This window comes from Corvus moneduloides, chromosome 7 (assembly GCF_009650955.1).
Source record: "Corvus moneduloides isolate bCorMon1 chromosome 7, bCorMon1.pri, whole genome shotgun sequence".
Taxonomy (NCBI): domain Eukaryota; kingdom Metazoa; phylum Chordata; class Aves; order Passeriformes; family Corvidae; genus Corvus; species Corvus moneduloides.
This window is the reverse complement of record NC_045482.1, coordinates 4,376,728-4,398,948: the sequence shown is the minus strand read 5'-3', so window position 1 is coordinate 4,398,948 and position 22,221 is coordinate 4,376,728. Positions and strand designations below refer to the sequence as shown.

The following is a 22,221-nucleotide window of genomic DNA, read 5'->3' as shown; positions in this document are numbered from 1 at the left end:
TGTGTACTGTGGCTTTTTAAAAATACCTCAGTACTAATGTAAAGAAGACAGATATGAAGGCTGAGAAGTCTTAGTGATGTGAACAGTCGCATTTGCCTGCCAGCAAGAGGATGTCTTTCCTGGGTTTGCCCTTGTACTATAAGGGTCAGGTCTAGCAGATCTGTGTGAAGGACCCAGGTCATGTTAATAGGCTGTTGTACTTCTTCAGTTTTTTGGTCTGTAGGTGGGAGGGAGAAATGACCGGTGTCTAGCAGCTCCTGGAAATGAGAAAAGAGAGCCATATAGAGAGGGTTTTGAGGAGACATGTCTGAACAACCTTTGCCCAAATGGGTTTGGGGCAGTGGGTGGAGCTCACTCTGCTCAACACTCTGGTGCTGTGAGACCAGTAAACAACTCTTGACACATCAGGCACGCCTGACCTGCTGTGCTTTGTTGTCCTGGATAAATGCCCCTTTCTGTCCATATGGTGTCTGTTTCTGCACAGAGCTGCACCCACTGTCTGGAAACCATTCTTCTAAAATAAATTAAAATACAGCCCAAGACTAGGGAGAATGTTGATAGAGTGCAGAAACAGTTGTTCCTATTAAGTATAGCATCTGTGTTTCTCATATTCAGCTCCTGCATGTAAGAGATCTTTCTGTTGATAACATGGTTGACACTTTTGGGTCTAGGATACCTTCAGAGAAAAGCACTGTGAGTAGTAGAAAACAGCCTCTGCCTTTTCCTAGACGGGTACCTGGACCCTTGAGCAGTGCTAGATTGAGAGACATTGCTCCTCTTGCAGTTCCCTGCTGTCTGAAATCCATTCTGCCCTGTGGCATGAATCCTGTTCTTCGAGAGGTTTCTTGGCTATCCCTAGCCTGGCAGAAGCAGCTGTGGAGATGTGTGATAGTGGCTAACTCAATGAATACAGCCTGCCAAGAGCAGAATTACATCCTTGGAGCCAATGACCATCTCTCCTCAATCCTTCTGACACTTCCACCTCAGTTTTGTAGGCTGCCTGCTCCCCGTGCCAGTTGCTGGATCTAGTGCTGCATACCAAGGACTGATGATTCACATCTTGACCTTCTTCTGGGAATTTAGCCTTGGTCCTAAGGAGTTAAACTGTCATTTGGGTGGAGCAGTGGAAAGTATGCTCATTAACCATGTTCTATTTAAAATACAAAGCAAATGTAGTGATGGCAAGAGGTGTCAGATGACAGGGACTGAGAATTACTTTTTTTATTCAGAGCCTGAACAGATGCAGGCTGGCTTTCCTTCCCCACCTGCTGGGGTCTTCTGTCACTCTTGGAGGAGTTGGTTGTGCAGAGTATTTCTTTCCTTAGGTGAACACAAAATATAAGAGAAGGCAGCTTTAGTGAGGTGCATTCCCCAAAATCAGAGCTCTGAGTGATGCTTGCTTTACTAGTATGGATGCAGTAGGTTGAAAAAAAGTTCAACCTTTAAATGGTTTTGAGGTAAAATAGGAGTTTTCTCTGCTCTCCTACAGATGAGGTACCAAAGCTGTTTATGCATTTCCAAACTGTGCTTTCAGATTGGGTATCATTTCAGTGGGATTTATTGATGAAATTAAACCTGATTTTTAGACAGTTTTGTGTGTTTCTCAAAAAAGTCCCCAACCCCCCTTATCATTAGGTTTCCAAATCGTCTTGTTTTTTCATTTTTAAAATGGATAAATAAAAACCTGTGTTGAAGCTGTCACTAGGTGAAAGAGGCTAGTAGTATATAAAGTATTTGCTATTCTTTATAAATGACTGAGTTATTTAAGATCTTAAGAGAATGTGAACATTTTTTTCAGGTATTTGTCTCAATTTAGGGCGGAAATTTTAAAAAATTACTAAAACCTTTGGATAGCATAAAAATCCATTCCCTGCACAGCTCTATGAAATACTCTGAGGCTTGACCTCAGCCTAGTTATGTCTCATAATCTGTCATTTTGTTTTAAACAAAAATGTGAATGTGAGTTTTTAAAAACTAACCAGCTTAAAAATCTGTCTGCTACAGTGATGAGAAGTCATCCCACTTTGTTAGTTGTCCAGGCTTGAGTCCCAAATATTTTAGAAATCAATAAAAATAAAAATAAAATAAAATAAAATTAAAAAAAAAAAAAAAAGTGATGGAAAATTCAACCTTTCCTTTAGGCTGTGTCCAGCCTTGGACTAGGCAAGTTCTGTGACCACACATCAGTGCAGCGTTGACAAGGGTGAAAAAGAGGCTGGCAGCATATACATATATATATACATATACATATGTATATGCTGTCAGCCACTTTTTCACTATATATATATATATATATATATATATATATATGGAATATTGGTTTGGTTTTCAGTTTTTTTGCTTTCCCAACAACTGCGATCCACAGTTTCTTGGAAAGAGGAGCTGCCTGGAGCATGGGTGTATAGGCAGGATGTTGAGGAGCAGTAGGGTGTGTAGCAGTGCTTTGAGTCTGCTTGTGTAACCTGCACTTTTTTTTAATTGCCCTTTTAGGATGAAGTTTAATAACTCCTTTTTTCTTCTTTCTTCTGCCCAGGGTTCTTTGCATTTTGAGTGTAGCAACTGCAACCCTTTGAAAACTATCTGCTGGCATAAGTCTCTGGGCAGGGTATAGTTCACAGGTTCATTTGGCCCTGTGTACCAGCATGGTGAGGATTTAAATGGGAGATTTTTTGGGAAGCCTCAGAAAAAAGGCAGCTGTTGTATGAATGGCTGTGGTTTATTCTGGTGCCAGCCACCACTCTGCACCTGTTGGCACTTGAATTATGGTCACTTTGTGCATAGCAACTCAATAAGGCAAGGTAGAATTTTAATAGAACAGGCTGATACCCAGATGGGGATTAAGGCAGTTTCGTGAACACTTAAGGAAGAGAGAGGAGCTACATTTAAGGGCAGGAATGTAACAATACTTCCCTGAGCGATGACTGTTCCCACTGTTGCTGCAGAAGGGGTAGTTGGCCCCTTCTTGCCTGGGGCTGGGTCTATTCCCAGTTACAGAGCATTTCAGGGTGGCTCTAACTTCTGATTGCTCTTTCTAGTTGTCCATAAAGCTGTAAATAGAGACAGCAGGTAGGATTCTTTCCTAACAGTGCTGTTTAGCTGCTACTGAGCAGTACAGAGGAGATTTTGCTGGGAAAAGTGGCTCTGCAAGGTGCCCTGCAGCAGGGCCACCCTGCCTGGTTTTGGGTCTTGCCACCTTTGGAGGTGTTCTGACAACAGATACCAGGTCTTCTTCTCCCAAAAATGTTGTAAATGCTGATGTTGGTGGTAGTGCCCTAATTAATTACTCCTCCTCCCAGACCCCAAACAAAGAGTTTTTCATTCAGATCAAGTAGAGTGACCTACTGGAAATGTCTGTATTTGTATTTCTTTTATAAAACTTTATTTTGTGGTATGCAATATACCACAAAATGGAAAATGAACTAACTGCTGAATAGTGCTTTGAGCGGGTTTGAACAGATGGGGAAAAAAAGACTTTATAGCCACAAAGTGACCACAAGGATTTATGGATGCTTTATTTTTCCAAGAAATTACATATTTTCAACGCAAATAACATGGAAAGAGATGGCTGGGATGGATGGACCCTGGATGGTAAGAGTTTATTCCATGAGGTTTGCTTTGGTAAAAGCTCAGGTTTTTTAAATGGAAGTGTAGTGGCCCAAAGGTGATACATGGATGTACTGGTAAAAAGTGGTGGGGTTGGAGTCATATCATCCGGTTCTATGCAGTTTCCATGTTGATGGTGACAGACTGAGGAAGAATTTCAGGCAAATCTTGAGTGCCATCTGGTCTTTCTGAATTTGGCTTGTTCTGGGAAGGAATGGGAAAGTTGTATTTGAAGTTGATGTTGGCTGAAGAAACACTTGCAAAATGACAAACTGAGCCCTTGATTTCTGTTTTGAGGTGTTTGTTTCCTACAGTTGGGAATTTTTATTTCCTTGGATAGAATAACTGACAATTAACATAAGCCCACAATAGTTTGTTTGCATTTTAAAGACAGCTGCTTTTTCGGGGTTTGTTTTTTGTGTTTTTCTTTTTTTTCTTTCTCTGGGAAAAATACTAGCATATAAAGGTTGGGAGTGGGGGGCGGGGGGTTGTTCTTTTTATTTTCCCCTACTTGCTAAATAACTGGATACTTTTGAAGCCCTCTTTTGGCTATTGTTCATGACTGTGACAATATACTTCTTCAGATGATTATTTTGTTTGAAGACCTGTTCTCAGTAGCTCACATGAGTATTCAGGCCACTCTGTCTTAACAGAAATCTACAAATTATTAGAAGGTGTTGCTTTGATTTCAGTTAAAAAAAAAATCTCAATTGTGCTTGTAGGATAAATGTCTCAGGCTGTCAATTTGCGTTGTGTTTGAAAAACCTACTAAACAACGATGAGTTACAGGGCTGTGAACAACAGCCAGGAACCTTCACTCCTGCTGTCTTTGCTTTTGGACAAAAGTCTCATTTTATTATTTTCATATTGTTGGGGAAATGTTGGTGTCATGGTTTTGTAGCCTCTGTTGGCCATGGGTATGTAGAAGCCTTTAAGCATAGCAAGCAGATGAAGTTAAGTGTGCAAATAAGAACAACATAGCATTTGGTACCTGGAGAATTCCTCTTAGACAGACAGGATGTGCTTTACAAATGCTGTGGAAAAATACAGATACGCTAGTTAGAAGGAGCAGCAAATGTTACCTTGGGAAATAACTAAAAATAACAGCTGTTCATGAGCTGATGGCATTAAAAATGTGTACCTGGTCAGATTTGATCTGATAGGGTGATAGGAAGTTTTAAGTGTTTAATGTTGTACAAATCAAGCTCTCTTCTTGCTGAAGTGTGATAAGACAGTAGCTATTGGATACAATCACTGCAACTGCTCTACATAAAGTCAGAGTCTAGAGATTTGGTATTGACCAAAACAGCCTCCTCTGCTGTGGCTGAATTGAGTCTTTTGCATGGTGTGACTGCAGGATATGCATATTGCCACGGTCGTTTTCACACATAAGTCTTTTGACCTAACACAGCTGGAGCTTTGCATGACATGCCTGAGAGGCTAAAAGCCCACTGTAATGAAAGTGTAAGAGAGGAGAAATGTAGGGTGGATGTTGAACTCTTGCACCTACCCTCGTAGTTGATGCAGCCATTTGAGTCTTCCTGACCTTTCATGAGTTCGTCTACTTCTTCTTCTGTCATCTTCTCACCTGAGAATGGACAGAACTTGTTTCATTCTTCCACACAGAACTGAGGCTGAAACCTACAGCTTTTCCAAAGGCTTTCCTTATTTTCTGAGATAGTGAAAAAACACCTATATATAACATGAACTTAATTAATTTCAACTTTCTTTAGAAGACAGAGACGTATATGCATAGGGATTCTAGTTATTCCCACAGAGTAAAGAAACTATGCAGCAAATCCTCTACTTTTGTCCATTTGTGTTATGTCGCTGAGATGTACACACTTTTCTCTCTATTCGTCAAATAACACTCACTCGTAATATCTTGCCTGAATTTAGGTGTCATAAGCCTAGCCTTTTCCTTTGGTCTTTAGTAGAAACCCCAAAGCTCTGTTTGCTTTCTTTGTGGATTCACAGTTAGGAAACCCAGAGTCTTGTCTGACTTGGTAGCCTCCTGCTTCTTCGAACTGTTTGGACTACCTTCCCACCCTCTCTCATGCCTTCAAACAGCAGCAGTGTTTGAGGAGCTTGCAGAGAGGATGATCCCTTACCCAGGGTAGCCAGCACATGACGGAGCTCAGCACCCATGACCGTGCCGTTGCCCTCCTTGTCAAAGACACGCAGACCTTCAACGAAGTCTTCAAAGGTGCCCTGTTCCTTGTTGTTGGCAGCTGCTTGCAGCATGGGCAGGAACTCTTCAAAAGTAATCTTCTTGGCATTCAACTCTGGGAGAAAAAACACCAGTTGCTACATGCTAGACATTTGTATGTGTATTCCTTAGACATATTTGCCTTCAAATGTGGGAGAGCCTCCCCTACCTCATTTTCACAGCTTTTTCTAGCCTTTACTCTAGTCTTTGCCTCAAAAGTTGACAGTTCCTTTGCAGAATCTGGATTCTCTTATCCTGTGAGTTAATTTTCACATACATCTGATTTTTCACATCCTTGCTCCAGGATCCTTCTCACATAGCTTTGTATGCTCGTGTGCATGCTATATTTTTCTTTCAGAAATGTAATTTGCTCTATGAGTTAATCTGTGAAAGGATTTGGAGAGTGAGGGAACTGCAGAATACAGTCAAACAAAAATCTTGAGCCCCAGCAATGGGGAAAAGATAACCAGAGTGGAATGTGGTGATTTAGACAAGCCCCTGAGGTTGCTCACATGTTACTGACCTCTTCAGGGTCTCTTTGATGTGGTGGCAGAGCTTATTAGCAAAAAAATAAACGAATTAAAACTAGGAAAGTACAGTGTGGTGGGTTGCCAATAGTAAATTTGGGCATGTTCACAATGGAGGTTTAAGACCTCCTGAGCTTAGTTCATCTAACCCCTTTCCTCTCATGAACCAAAAGTTATTGCTCGTTTTGCTTTGTTTTGGGGTTTGTTTTTGGTTTTTTTTTGATCAAGGCTGCCAAATAAAATAATCTTTCTATTCTTTCTTCCTTCTTCCTGTATCTTTCCATTGCCAGCCTTCATCTGGGCAGTAGCAAAATATAATAGATGGAAATGTGACAGATATTTTTCATTATACAGTTGTTACAAAACCTATTTTGCTATGTAGCTTATATCAAATTTACTGTCAGTTATTGCTGGAATCACTTCAAGTCCTGGTATGATCTCACCTCCGTGTTCGTCCTCAATGCTTCCTGCTGGTGCCAAAGATTTCTAAGTTGTTGCTCAGAGCTGTCTTTACCAGGCCAGAGGATGTGAATATAATTTAGCTTATTTTAATATGGTTCTGCATGACTGAAATCAGGGATCACCTGCTTCTAGATCCTTATAAAAGGAGGGGACTACATTATTTATCCTTTCTTTTTATCTCTAAAAGGGAGGAAAAGGAAATAAAAAAGGGCTGCAATAATAAATGGCCAATATATGCCTCAGTGTGCCCAGGTTTGTAGGAGCTTTGGAAATACCATTCCAGTCAGCTGAAATATACAGATGGGTTTCCAGTCCTGGGACATGTCTTGGCTTGTGCAGAAATTCTTGCACTGGAAGGACCTGAAGAGCTGAGTATCAGCTGTTAGAAAAGGACTCACAGCTCCCCAAGGAAAAGCTGGGGCACTAATGGACTGTGAGCAACAATGAGTGTGTGTTATGCCTACACTGAGTTGACACCAAAATGGTCCCTACAGAGAACTCCCTATGTCCTAAGGAGAAGGTTTTCCTCTATTCCCCATCAGCATCATTTTCTTCCAAAGAAATTAGTGCAATACCATGTATTGTTGCATAGTCCCCCTCACTCCCCATCAGAGTAAGAGCTCCCCTCTCTCCTGGTGTGACTATTGGTGTTGCCTCATTTCTGTTCCTCAATCTCAAGAAGGGCCCAAAAGACTGTAGGGCACTTACCCTCTTTGCTTGGGTTTCCCAGGATTTTGTTGATTTCTGCATTTGTAGGGTTCTGCCCCAGTGCCCGGATGATATCGCCAACCTGGCTGAGGGTGATCTTGGCATCACCAGTCCTGTCAAAGAGGAGGAAGGCCTCCTTGAAGTCTGCAAGAGAAGAGCAACATTGAGCCAGGCAGCTCCCTATGGACAAAGATGTGAGCCTGTTGTCTCCTGGCACTGTTCCACTGACTCCAGGGGAGTCAGCCAGGGGAATTTTTGGCCCACAGTCCCAAGAAAAACTCCTCCCCTCTGACATTTCTGTTTCACTATTTTTAAACATTTATATCTACCTTTCATATCTTTCCTGGTTCTAATAACCATCAATAGCTTTGTGATTGACCCTGTAGCTATTTCAAGGACAAGGGGAAGATAAGTTCTCTACCAACGTTGTCATTCAGGAACAGGTTTCTTCACATGATGTAGCAGCAGATGGTAAAAATGTTGTTATCCACTCCACCTTATCTCTCCAGAGAACTGGGACTGTCAAGTGCCTAGCAGTGCAAACCCTCTGCCTGCTTCAGTGGGTTCTGCCTGCAATCCCAGCATCTCAACTGCACAGTGCTAATAGGAAACTAGAAGGTGGATTTCAAATGCTTTTACTGTTGTTTTCCCTTAAAATTGCCTTACAATGGGATTTCTAAACATGTTTGTTCCCTCTTTTTTTCTGTGCTTTGTAGTGTCCCTGCTTCTTGTAGATGAATGCATATTCTGCTTTTCCAGTGGAAGTACTCGTGGTGCTTTTTCCTGTGCATTTCCAGTGTTCTCACTTTGAGACTTCACTTCCTTCAGTGCTGCCAAGTGATCAGTGTTCACTTATTTCCTCTTGTTGGACAAGGCCTTTGGGTACAGGCATTTCTCCTACAAAAATCAGCACAGATAGTTGCCTTCATTGCATTGCCAGCCTTCATCTTCTGTTGTGAAGTTCCGTGTCAATCATATTACTATATTTTATGGCTTTTTTAGAGTCTTTGAATAAAGAACTGTGTCTTTAAAAAAAGAGGATGGGACAAAGGTCAACTGTGTGGGTAAAAAGCTATGTTTGAACTTCATATGCCACAAGCATCTTGGACTGTGCTGTTGATCTCTTCTGCACTGCAGTGTCTGATGATGCTGTGGTTTAGCTCCAAGTAAACCAAGTAAAATGTTTTTCCTTGGCTGTGATGCACATCCAGCAGCCAGACAGGATTTGGGTTTTGCAGCCTGTGGAATGTTCATTCTGCTTTGGGGCAGGTTTAGGAGTAAGAAGCCACATTTCGGATCATGTCTTCATTCATCTTCTGCTGGGAACATGTAATGCAGAGGTATTTATGTTTATGCTTTAGTCTTCCTTGTACCATCCTGGTGGAGTTGTTGCTGGCACCCAGTAAAAGTGCTGATACAGAGTGTCAGCCTGCTTGGCTGTAATCTAATACATCTGGAACTAATCCTCTTACTGTCTGATGTGAGACACCTATAACCCTTTGCTGCTAACTCTCTTTCTTTACAGTTTTTATTGCAGGGTATGAAATCATGGCCTTCGGGACTTGTATAGAGCTTCCTAGTATCAGCTCCAGAAGCTGAGATCAGTGGAGCTGTAGTGATTTCTACCATATGATCTAATCTTTCATCTGCTAAATCAATGACCTTTAGCTGCAGAGAAGTATAAAACAATGCCAGTGTGCTAATAGCAAAGCCATCCGGAGAGTTTCTGCATTTTGTAAACCCCATGAAGTTTTATGTTCACTGGGTTCCGAACACAGCTCTCCAGCTTGGAGAAAAGAACTGATTTATTTTTGTCTCTCAGGCGTGCATTTCACTGCAATATATCTTTGCTGTGGGGTTTTTATTTTCAATTTTTTTTTTAATAGCCAGTCCTAATTTATACCTCTGCTGGAGCAAGCATGTTTAAAATCTTTCTGAGGATGGTACTACACAGCTGCTGGTGCATCAACCTGTGCGATGGAAATAGTTACTGAGGGTGAGCCATCTCTGCTCCAGGGAAATTCTCCCTCTCTCAAGTAGTTTCCATTTCTCTGCTGCTAGGTTCAGTCATTGCAATGTTACAGCAGCTGAATGATCTGAAATACGTAGGGAAGCTGTAAGAAATATTTTGCTTCATTATACATGCCAGCAGCTTTGAATCGAGGACATTTTTCCATGAACCCTCCCAATCCTTTTGTAAAAGTTTCAGAATTAAAAAGTAAGGAAGAGTCCAAATGACTTTTTTTGTGACCAAGAGAGTCTGAACTGCAAGAAGAGAATTGTTACCAGTCTCACTTGCTGCACTATACCTCTCCTTATTGCTTTGATGATGTAACTGAGAACAGGCTCATGTTCACAAAGTTTAAGACTCTCTCAAGACCTGTTTCTAGCTATTCCACTCCCTCTGAATTTCTAGGAAATCCTTGTATCTTCTTTTTGAAACACTTTCTTCAGTCTAATATATGTGCTACTGATTTTTTGACATTTTTAGATGTTACTTAATCTAGCCCAAATGCGTCTCTTAGGCTATTTGAAACACTTGAAATTAGATTTTCAGAGCTTCAGTTAGAATTATTGTTCATGTCAGAATTTTTTCTAGAAGATTGAAATAAAAAGTTTGGAAGCTGCAAGTTGCTTGTGAATCAAAAAATACAGTGAGATGCTCAAGAACTGCAGCATATCCAGACCATTGTGTAAGCAGCAGTTTACACAGGTCACTTATTTGCTGGCTATTTGCATGCTTAAAGAATATTTTTACAGTAAAACAGCATTTGTTCCTCCCCTTCCACAACACCTCCTGTCAGAAGTTGACACGTAGAACTCTTGCTTCTTCTGTTCACGTGAGAGTGCAAAGTCACTGCAGCTAAGTCAAATTTTCAACCCACTTCCTCCTCCTCTTGTCCTCCTTCTGCCTATTTCCCCTGGGATGGTCAAGTTTAAGACTTATATTCAGCATCCTTGTGAAGAGCCAGAACAGGAGCACAACTGAAAAATGTTCAGTAGGTAGAGACAGTGTATTTCCTCTTTGTACCATGGTATAAACTTCTCAGTTCAGATAGCGTGTAAACAAACATCCAGATAAATTACACGTAGATCTACGGTCACCTTCTTCTTCAGCATAAGTCATCAGCACTGCTCTGAAGTCAGTAGTGTGGTGATTTATACCAGATGAAGTCTTAGCTCATTGTTTCATAAAAGTTAATTTCTGAGCCTGTAGCTCTTTTCTGAACCCACATACATGTAAAACACATCAGCTCTCTTGTAACTTACCATCCTGTTGCTCCTTGGAGAACTCGATCTGTTGGAAGGAAATTAATCACAAAAAATAGCTTAGGAAGGGGGGGCTGGGGGACAACCTGTGTGTTTTCTAAAGCATCCAGCTCAATCCATGAGTCATCTTCCAAAAGAGCAAAAATTTGGCCTGTAAAATGTGCAGAAGTAATGCAGATAGCAAAAGAGCTGTTAAGGCTAGTGAATATTTAGCATTTGGTAGCCATTGTGTTCCCCCTCCTGCCCCCTGTTAAAGTTTAACTTTGATTTCACTTACCATTGATTTCATCAGCAGAGAAGGACTGCAGTTGGGGAGAAAAGAGAGAGAAAAAAGAACTAGTACTGCTGAAAATGCACTGAGAGAAAGTAAATAGCGCAAAGTACCTGTGTGCTTTCACTTCTGTGTCTAATGTAGTTAGGCCATAGCAACCTAATCTAGCAACTTCCTGTGTAAAAACGCATCAGCAAGTCTATTCTTAAAGTTTTCAATAAAATCTACGTCACAAGGAAAGCCAGAGCTATGGCAAGAAGCAACAAAAATTGAAAGTCTCTTAACTAACAAAGAAGTCATTAATTACCATCAGGTCCATTTACTGTTTCAGCATAGATCCATTTTAGTTATACAATTTGAAGTAATATTTTTAAACAAGCAGGGTTCTTTTCATTAACACAGAAATTAAATCAATCCCTTTATGTCTCAAATTAGTTTTTGATGGTACGTTGTTTCATAAAGTACTAATCTATGATATTTGCTTATATAAAAATACAATTTTTCCTCACCACTTTAGGTGGTTGCATTTGATTAAAAAAAGGTTAGGAAATTGTAACCCTTCTGTTGGAAGCTGTGGAAGCTGCACCACTACTGTTGCCTAGTTCGGAACTGGAGGCTAGCTGGAAAACCTTGCATAGTCCTTTAAGTTTAGACAGGAAAACCAAGCAAACCTAAACTGTCTTCTGGACTGTCCTTCCCCCACCCCCCAAGACCTAACATGGGCAAGAAGCCCCATTTACTTATGTAAAATACACTGGCTGGCTGCTAACCATTAGCTTTCCAGTGCACCCACCATGATTGAGTTGGAAATGCAGAGCAGCAGAAAGGCAGAAAGGATTAGCTGAGAGGTCTTGAGAGTGGTCCTGCTTTCCTTGCCTTTCTTCCCCTTATTTATCCGGTAGTGATGACGGCATTGCCTGGATTAGGTGTCAGAAGGAAGAGGTCCCTCCCCTTGGCGAGTTCTTTAGCTTTCTTAGGGCAAAGTGACAGGAGGCTCCATGTCTTGATAGACATCTTATGATGGCTATTTTTAGGAGGCTGTAGAGGGGCAGGGAGTGACAAGCAGTAAGTTTGATTCACGTCAGCACTTTCTGGGTCCATACCATCAGGAGGAGATATTCCTTGTCCAGATCTACCAAGACTTCCTTATAGGGAAGGATTCTATTTCTCCGATAAGCTGTAGAGTCAGTGAGCAAGGAGCATTGAGGGTGAGGAGTGCCACATGTTTGCCCAGCTGGCTGGTTATACACATGGCTTGCAGGATGTATGAGATGCAGCTGAATGGTCCTCATATCTTTGCTGGGCTTTGCTCAACCCCTTACATGGATAATACAGTGCCCAACATTAGAAGAGTAGTTCTGCTGCCTGTCTGCTCAGGGGGATCGAGCTGTTGACACTGAGCAGAAAAGTTATCTGTCAACAGAGATGGCATCCTGTTGTGAAGCTCTTCCTCTGCACTGACCATGTTTTCCAAATTTTTAACATTTTAAAAGGAATAATTATCTGTGTATTTTGGAACCAATTATATTAAGTTAGTGGCTAATGTGTAGATGTACCCTGCAGGGCAGTGGAAAATCTATATTCGTGGTAGCCTGTGATCTCTAGGATACTCTTCCTCTGGGGCTGGGGTTAGGCAGGGCACCAGGGTGCTGTGTTTAGAGCTCACAGGTGTGTGCAGAAGTGGTGCTGCTCAGGTGTTTGTGAGGTTGAGGCAAAGGAGAAACAGTGATAGAAGCTAAGGACCCCAAAAGTCTTTGTGAACTGGAAGGATGACTGTTTATGGTGGGGAAAGGGATACTTACTTTTTGGGTTTTAGGGTGGTCATGGTGGGCCTACAGATAGGGAGCAGGAGGTAGAGGCTGCAGCTTTTTTACTAGAAAAGACCTAGGCCCACCATGTAGCATCCCCCAAGACCAGGTCGAATATCTGAATGGATGTTATGACATGTAAAGGATTAGCAAAATTTGCTCCAAGCTTCTTCCTTTCCCTGTTGCCTCAACCAGATCAAGAATGTCATGAAGCCAGGGTGGGAATAGTTGTGTGACAACAACAGACTCTCAGTTCTGAACTCAAATCCCCCCTTTTGACTTCTATTGCTTGCCTCTGTTAAGCAGTCACTGCTACTGGTTTTCTAATGATGAGATGTGATTAGTGAGAAAAACTTTCTCCTGTAGCTTACTTCGTTACCCTGAAGAGAAGCATAACCTTTGTGATTGTGTATTTCAGTATATTGAGGACTCTGAATGAAAGAATCAAATTCAAGCTGACTTAATTTTACTGGTGTTTCTAAACAGAACAGTCAAATTAAATATATTTGAGATACTAACCTCCTACCTTCTATTTAAAAAAAATAAAGATGCAACTGCGAAGATTTTTCTGAGCTTGCCATTTTAGCTGGAAAAAGCTCTGTTCAAACAAATTATTTGCATTTTTTTAGAAATACCTGGAAATATACTGAGTATGAAAAAAAGCTTCACTGACAATCCTTTGCTTTTGGTTGATTGGTTTGTTGTTGGGTTTTGGTGTTTCTTTTGCTATTTGTAATCTATTAGCCTGTGGGAACAGGGATGTGTTCCTGATGGTGTAGCCACAATCAGGTGCAGCTGCATAGAAAAGGGACTGGTGTTTTTGCACTGGGTTTGCTGACATAAGTTTAGCACAGTGCAGAGCTCCTGATTCACACTGGCTGGGGCTGGAAATTGGGCACGTGAGAAAGGTCATCGAGATCTTTGCCATCACTCCCCATGAATTAATAGATGAGCTTTCAAAGACTTTGGCAGAGCTGAAATGGTGTCTGGGTCAATGTAGAATGTTGCTTTTTGTGGAATTTTCCTTCTGCCCTCAGCATCTTGCTCTGCAGTGCTGGCAACTGGGAAGTGTTCCCCTGAAAACAGATCTGAATTTTTTGTTTGTTTTTTTGTTTGTTTCTTTTTTGTTTTAGGGAAAACTTAGACTCATTTTCTTGAGCAGATAAGTTTTATGTTTGGCTACAACAAAGCTCATCCCAAAAGATGCCAGGCAAAAAATAATTGGAGTGCATTTGTCTTGGGCATAGAAAACAGGTACCTGGATTACTCATCTGGATTAAATGGGCTATCAAATATCTATCAATCGAGAGGCGTCTACACATAATCTAATTATCTTTTGACCATATAAGACTTTGTCTAAGATTTCAGATGAGGAAAAACAAGTGCACCATATCAGCCCTTCATTTGAGTACTGATCCTTGAATAAAATCTCACTAAGATTTTACTGGGGAGGAATATTCTAGCATGGACATGTTGCATTCACTTAAATTAAGAACAGCCCTGCTCTAAGACAATAGGTCTGTTGGGGGGTTAAGGTGTACTTGCTTTCAGTAAGGGCCCCTACAAAATGGCCTAGATGAAAAATATGTCAAATACTCCTTAAAAGAAATTAAAGGTGAGATTTCTGATTCTACAAGGAGCTTTCAGAAAACTCAAAAGGGACAAAGAAATATTTTGCAGTGATCTGGTCTTTGTTCTGATCTTGGCAGTGTTCTCTGCATTGTCAGAGGACACTGTGAGTCTTGAGGCTTTAGGGATGATTTTGATATTTCAGGGAGCCCAGTTAAACAAAAATTGAATGCCCGACCCCTAGCAAAAAGAATGAAAGGTTGAAGCAACTGAAACACCTGGGAAAGACCAGAACGCCTTGGATTTTTCTAACTTCATATAGCCCTTATTTATGGGCAGAGTTATTATACAGAAGGCTATCTGTGCCAAAGAAAAAGGTGGTGTGTTTTGAGTTTGGCTTTTTTTTGCTTTGTTCCTTGCATTATCTGTGTCCACCTTCTAGTAATTCTGTTGCTAGAGGCATTTTGACCAGGTCCCAGTTATTGGGTGGGGTGGATGGGGTTGTATGTAACTCTTTATCACCAGCTAAACAGAGACCCAATCCACACAAATCCTTATTTCCAAATTATTAACGAAGTTCCTGATTTCCCAAAAATCACTGGTTTATGTGCCTTAGGGCCCCAAGCGTTACAGTATGATGCTGTGCTCACCTCTTTAGGCTGGTGGGTACTGGGAGTGAGTACAGCTGTGCTGAGGGGAAGCTGCCTTCTGCTCACTGTAACTCAGGAAAGGTCTGGACAGGATGAAAAGCCCTGGGAAAGGGTGCTGCTGAGAGTTAAAGCATTAAGCTGCTCCATCTGCTTGTTACCTTTTGGATGAATGACAAGAAGTGAGTCATCTGAGGAGTTTATTAAAGAGTCATCAGATATTTCAAGGCACTGCCTTTAAAAGAGGTTGAAACAAATCAGATATCTTGGAAAATCAGAGAGGATAAAATTTGAGTCTCCTATAATATTCTTGTATATGTAGCCTTCTATGAGGACTAGAGGAATTTTTTCTTTTTTTTTTTTTTTTAATGAAGTTAAGCTAGGATTGTGTCTACAGTATGATACCTGCTCACCGTTAATGTCTGCTCCTTGATTAATACAGCTGCACATCTTTTCTAGTAGAGATCACTGAGTGCAGGATTACACAGCTTCCAAACCCCTCTGAGAAGCAGGTTGTCCTTTTCCCATCCCTTGCCTCAGTTACGTAACTTGTGCAATCAATGCCATAGGTTTTAGAGAGGCTGCTTCTCATTTAAGTAAGAATTAACAGCCTGATGGATTTAGATTCCTGTCATGTGAGGCAGAGAAACATTAGCAGAAGAGCTTTTGAGAAACTGAGGTCTGTTTTGAGAACAGAGCTGCCTAGAAATACAATTGCAGAACGAATAAAAACAACCACCATTAATACAGGAGAGAAAATTGCATGTGTGATACTATGAGGTTTGAAATAATAATTAAAAAATATCTCTGAGTTTAAATGACTTGTCTGCAGATTAATTTGACTTTTTTCCTAAACATTTTGTGTAACTTTCCAGTTTACAGATTCTTAAAACTTGTAACTTCACAATTGCTTTGCAGCTGTGCAAAAACTTTTGGATGAGCCTTGACGTTTAATTAATGTGCCCTTCTGAAATATCTGGGTGTGATATGCACTCTAGCTGCACTGTTGATCATATCCTTTTAAACACATTTCATTAGCTTCAGGGGGAAAGTGCCTTCAGCAGTACTCATTTGTAAACATGTTCCTTTTCTAATTGCTTTTGTGCTTGAATGTGTATAATCAAGGGGATACACAAGATATGAAGCTCTGGAGCCCTGCTTTTGCAGGGACTTCTTGTTTTAACATGCCTCCCAGCGGCACTGTTAGAGTGTTAACGTAATTTAAACCCTTGCTACTTGACATTTAAGTGCTCTGTGGTAAACTACTCAGTTGAAAGTGCTTCTTGGCAGTGGGTATAAGATGTAATAAAGCCTTAGTGAAACAAGGGCAAATTTCCAGGTTGCTTGTTTCATATCTCCTTACAGACGACTTCTTTCTCTGCTTGTCATTGGCTAAATTTGTCACCTTCTTGCTTTATGTAAGATTAACTCAAATATCTTGTTACTATGTTTTACAATGTCTCTGTGCTCTGAGGGGGCTTAAAACAGTATTTTAGAAATATTGTGGGGTTGTTTGATGGGAGTAAAGCTCTGCCACGTAACTCCTGTTAACACTTGGAGTTACCCTGTGCACTCTTAAAATGTTATATTTTGTGTAATTTGCTTTAAATTCCGCTGTTTCTACCAAGGTTTGCCATTCACCAGAGCCTCCAAAGGCTATAGGTATTCTTTTTTAAATGCTGCTAAAGCTGTGAATTACTAAGGATGGATCTTGTTTAAAGAAAAAAATCATTATTTTTCAAAAAATTTTTCTGGTTAGCAACATTAAGGAAAAATTTCTACTAATATGTGTGGGTACTCTCTACTTTTGAGGGACTCCTTGCTTAGCAGCAGTTTAGGAAGAAAAGGAGGCAAAGTTCTTCTGAAAACTTTGTAAACAAAACTAAGCTGTGGTTTTTTGTGTGTCGTTTCCAACAGCGTCCCAAGGGGATGTCTTGGTGTGCAGCAATCTGTTGTCCAAGTTGCCTGTCCTGTGACGCTTTTATGCCATGCCTTGCCTGTCCTGTGTTTGTCAGCAGCATGGGTTGTGACATGTCAGTGGCGAGGTTCAGAGAGGCGAGGGCTGTGGCTGGGGCTGTTCCGGGCTGGATCCTGGGTGGTGTTGTGTCACGGGTCAAAGCAGTAGCAGGAAGCTGGTCTGGATGGCATCAGAGAGGCACTTTTACATTTCTTAAGACTGAATTTATATTGATGCTTGTCCCCTTCCTACCTGTACGGACACTTGGGACTGGTGACCTTGTCCAACAGATCACCAGTCCTAGGGAATCCTTCTGGAGTCATAGCTGGAGCTAGATCAGGCATAATTTGAAGACCTGATCCAAAAGTTTCAAGTAAAAACCTGCTGTTTCCTAAAAAACCCCATAGCGCTTCTGAGCAAAGCTACCGTTGACATTCCTGCTCTCACTCCACAGCTTCATGTGGAGTTTGTCTGCAGCACAACAGCTCTCCGAGTGCTTCAGCTGACATTTGCAGTGCTGCTTGCCCTCCAGCCCAGGAGTTTTCTGTCAGTGCATTTTAGTGAGTTTATCTCTCTCTAGTTATATCCAAAGCAATGTCTGTTCAGAGATGATCTACTCAAGTAGGGAATGTAACAAGAAATAACGACACTTGGAGAAATACTTTTTACTGCCCTTAGAGCTCTTCAGTTAAAAGCAATCACAGGCTTGCTTCCATGCAACAGGCATCGTCATCATGCATCACACAGTTACACAAGATTTTAGCAAGCCTTTACTAGTTGGTAGCTTTTAATTATTTTTCTCCTAAACATTTGGGTGGCTTATCTGCAGTTGGGCATGGTATAATTGATGTCCTGGGATTTCAGTCTTAAAAACACCAGCATAGGAAACCTTGTGTACCCCTGAACCTCACTTCCACTGTGGACACTTGTCCAATCTCTGTCTCTGCTCAAGCGAGGATACTCAGCTGTATCCTTGAAGCAAAGGACCTAACGTGACACCAGATCAGGGCGCTACACATTCAGATCACCATCTGCAGAGCAGAAGCCTGCGAAGCACTGCACTCACCATCTTCAGCATTTGCATCCTAGTTGATTTTACGAGCCTGGGCTCTGTCCAAGGGCTGGTTACTTGTGGTGGGAAGGACTCCTAGATTTCCACTAGGAAACCAATATGCTTTTCTTGTTGGTAATAGGGACTAAGTTATACAGATTTGCTCAATGGGAAGTTTATCCATTTCCCACTGCCTCAGTTGCTAAGCCAAGCATGGGACATCTGCATCATTCATGTTTCATTCCAGTTGTTGCAGACATAGACCCACAGTAGTGTTTTTCATCACTTAAACATTCCTTCTCACTCAAGCTTGTATGGGAGAAGAAGGTTGATAAAACAGATAAACTGTCTTTTTAGGGGTGTACTGGGCCACAGTTTTAACTGCAGAATTCTTGGGGGTCTCTTAAGAAAATTATCTCTATGGTCATTTTGATTTCAGTCTTGGTTGGTTCCCATTGGTGGCTCTCAGCTGCATCCATTGCCCTGTTCTCTTCTCAGCTATTATTTAATCTTTAACTTTTGTGCCTATGCAAATCCAAGACGTGTTAGTAATAAAGAAAATTGGAAATATACATTTGGTCTGGAAAGGCTTGTGCAAAGCAGATTGAGTTTTTATGGTGTTCCCTAAGTAGAGGGAAATAGGTCTTCACATTTCCATTTAAAACCAAGTTCTTCGTCTCTGTCTTGACTCTCTTCCTATGGTTGTTATGCTGTAACCCAAACTGAGCCGTAAAAGGGCTGAGTTTAGAGATTTGAGTCTACCAGTTGGGTTCCTGTCACTCAGTTTTATATTCCATAGATGTTGCTCAAAAATAGAACATCCTGTATAAGATGCTGTTGACACTAGCAAATCACCACATATTTGCTCTAATTGGCTTAATTTCAAGAGATGGATAAAGAACAGAAAAGAATGAATGGCCTGTTGCAACTTAATCACAGCTTCTGATGGTGATAGACAAACCTAGCTTGAGTCCTCCTAAGAAAGGAGGAAAAAAGTGCCAAAGTTGCAAAACGTGTATCCCAAAAAGTTCAGAAAACCAGATTCCCTGGAGATAGGCCAAGAAGGGCATCTGAGTGAGGAGGTACCACCAAGAGAATCACTACTTGTGTTTGTAAACCACCATATTTGTTTTGGAGACTATTATGACTTCTGATGCCAACTGAGAATGAAGTACACAGCCAAATGTAAGCTGTAAGCCCTGGTTAGGCAACTCTACCCTTACCCACCCCAGCTGTAACAAGGGGCTTGGATGTGTCTTTATAAAAGCTAACAAATCCTCTCTGTGTGTTTACCTGCTGTGTGGCTCCCCAAATCATCCTGGCACTGTAGCCTGACATTCCCAGTCACCTCTCCTGAGTAGCAACCTCTGGCATGGCTGCTAATTCCCTGAGGAGTGAAGCATAGCCCAATTGATCCCCTTCTTTAAAGTGATTTGGGTTTTGTCTCCATGTCTGGTAAATCACTGCAAAGAGCCCCAGGTCAGGACTGTTCATTCAGTCCCAGCCAAAAGCTTAGTTTTAAGTACTCCCTGGTGCCAAAGTTTTGCTGGAAATGGTGCTGTACCTTTTATCATGCTGAGACTTTGGTGGCTGAATGGAAGGACTGAGAAATAATTGAGGGACTTGGCTAAGACTCCAAAAACTTTGATTCCTGACTCTGCCACATATCCTAGGCAAATTACTTATAACATGAAATTGTTTCCCTTCACTGCCTGAACTCTCAAAATGTGAAAAGGGGTAACAACCCATGGGGGCTGGTTGGGACCCAGAAGAAAATATTTTGCCTGATATCTTTCAAAAGAAAGTCTCCCTAAATTCCATGTTCTTCTATCAGTCTGAATATGACAAAACCTGGAGAGTTTTCTCTGTTCTACCAGTGTATATTTCTTGCTGCTATTTCATTTGGGTAAAGAAGTGAACTGCAAAGATGCCTCGGAGTGCAATCTGACATTTTTTAGCTGGTAATATATTATTATTTATATGAAGATAGATTAGCTAGGTTCAATGGAGTTCAAAATTCTATTTTCTCCTGGTTAACTGGACATAGAAAGCTATCAAATCCCATTAAGTTATTTAGCAGGAAATTTAGCTTGGCTCCCTATCATCTAGTGCAATGTGAGGCCTAATCTAATTTTCAGACAGTATGCTCAAAACTAGTGGATTTTTCATGTACTCTTCAAAATTCTAAGTATTTCAAAATGTCTTTTTTTTTCCTCTTTTCAATGGCTTCAGCTTCAGTCTTATGAGAAGATACATATTCTTTTAGAAAAATACTGACTACTGATTGGTAAAATTAAAGTAAACTTGGAGAAGTTTCACTAAATGGCTTAACATCTTGATACTATATATATTAAGGTATCTGAAATACAATTCATCATGTATAGGTCCTATTAGTAGTTTTTGTCCTTCTTTTACCCATAATAGGCATGATTCTTTATGTAGAATTCAGCGAATTGGTCCTGGGACCAATCAGCTTGTCAGGTAGGTGCAGAATAACTATTTATAGTGCTACTCAAGAGAAACTAGTCTGTCTCTTCATCTCTTAACTGCTTAGCCTCCCTCTCCTCTTTCCTAAGAAAAGAATCTCCCGAAATGGAGGAGTTTTCTTTGAAGGGTCAGGGCAACAGTGAGTGATGTTGGTTGACATGCAAAATCTAAAGACATTATGAGAACAAATGGCAGTGCAGTCAGAGGGAAACGTCCAAAAGACTCTTTCTCTTTGTTGCTTTCAATTTGCAGCAAATTGTGATCAAACATGTAAGGGTGAGAAGAAATCACTTGAAATGTTTCCATCCGTGGCTTTCTTGCTCGTGGTCTCACCAGTGTTTGTTGTACAGTGCAAATGAAAAAAAAATAGGAAAAACTGCCAAATCTCTCTGTTTTAAACTGTTTTGTTTTGTTTCTTTTAAACGTAAGTCATATTGATCTCAAAGCACATGACCAAAGCGTCATCAGGTGGTTCAAAAATTTGGAAAAGAATTTTAAACTATAAGAGATTGGTTTTAGTACAGCGCTATGAGAAAACATTGTATTTCAAGTTTCAGTAACCACTTTCCTGTCCTCATGTACCTACTTTAGGTGGTTTTTTTTCTTTTTTTTTTTTTTTTTTGTTTTGTTTGTTGTTGTTGTTTTTGTGTCATTTTCTTAAAATTTATCTTTACCAAACAAGTGAGACTGGTACCAATTGGGTAAAATGTCTGAGGTCCACACTTCAACATACTTTTGACATCCCCAGGCTTCACTCCTGTGTTAAATCATGCACCATGCCTTACACTCTAAAGCTACTAAAATAGTTAAAATCTCAGGCACGTCAGCAAATCTATCAGCTGAGGTTACTCATTCATTTCCTTGCAGTCTCCAAACCAGAACCAAACACATGCAACACTTCACTGCAACTCTTACCCAGGACTCTACTGCCTTTCCCCTGTGGGCCTGTGATCAGCACACACACATTTACCTTGATGCTCTTGAGGTCGATGGCGGGTTCTTTGGGCTTGGCTGGCGCAGGGGCTGGTGCTGGTGCTGGCGCAGGCGCTGGTGCTGCAGCTGCTGCTGGTTTCTTTACGTCCTTCTTTGGTGCCATTTTGTGTTGCTTAAACTGGAAAGTAAAAGTGCCCCTCAAAAAAAAGTTAAAAAAAAAAAAAAACAAAAACCACTTAACAAGTGATTCCTGGGAGAGGAGCAATGGTCAGAATGAGCCACAGCCTGTGCCCTGGAGGAGGATCCGATGTGTTAAACTCTGTAAGGGCATATATATATTTCACTTAGTGCCTCATACAGCTCTGACACATGCAGCTGGATTGGACAGCCTGATAATCAAGGGGGATGTCATTCTAGCTAGAGCTATAAATGGAATATAAGAGTTCAGGGCTTTATGAGATCAAGGGACTTTTTTCCCCTTTAAAACCCAATCCACCTCGCCTGTCTTTTTTAAGCATGCAAAGGAGAGGGAAATATAACAAGCCCAGTTTCATATCTGCCGTTGATCTGAAATTTGGGCATGGATTGAATGGTCCTTTTCCTCATCAGAATTTTAGTTCTGCTTAAGTAATAAATCTTCTTTCTTTCCTTCCCTCCTGGCCCCTTTTCCCCCATGCCTGTGTAGTACTCCAGGAGGATTCAGTTTCAAATAGTAATTT

General features: G+C 40.9%; 1 protein-coding gene across 3 annotated transcripts; it reads right to left on the bottom strand.

Annotated features, from left to right (window-relative positions):
* Positions 1 to 3,487: 3,487 nt before the first annotated feature.
* On the bottom strand, positions 3,488 to 21,822 carry MYL1 (myosin light chain 1). Of its 3 annotated transcripts, XM_032115102.1 has the most exons (8): positions 11,844 to 11,904; positions 11,057 to 11,081; positions 10,780 to 10,807; positions 7,510 to 7,653; positions 5,715 to 5,888; positions 5,114 to 5,191; positions 4,595 to 4,637; positions 3,488 to 3,807 (listed from the first exon to the last, which is right to left on the bottom strand). In XM_032115102.1, exons 2-7 carry the CDS (start codon positions 11,066 to 11,068, stop codon positions 4,609 to 4,611), a joined length of 465 nt encoding a protein of 154 aa, XP_031970993.1. In that variant the 5' UTR covers positions 11,069 to 11,081; positions 11,844 to 11,904; the 3' UTR covers positions 3,488 to 3,807; positions 4,595 to 4,608. The 3 variants fall into 3 exon arrangements, with proteins under 3 accessions (XP_031970993.1, XP_031970992.1, XP_031970995.1); XM_032115101.1 differs by lacking the exons at positions 11,057 to 11,081; positions 11,844 to 11,904 and adding an exon at positions 21,540 to 21,822; XM_032115104.1 differs by lacking the exon at positions 10,780 to 10,807 and having other exon boundaries at positions 11,844 to 11,927.
* Positions 21,823 to 22,221: the final 399 nt, after the last annotated feature.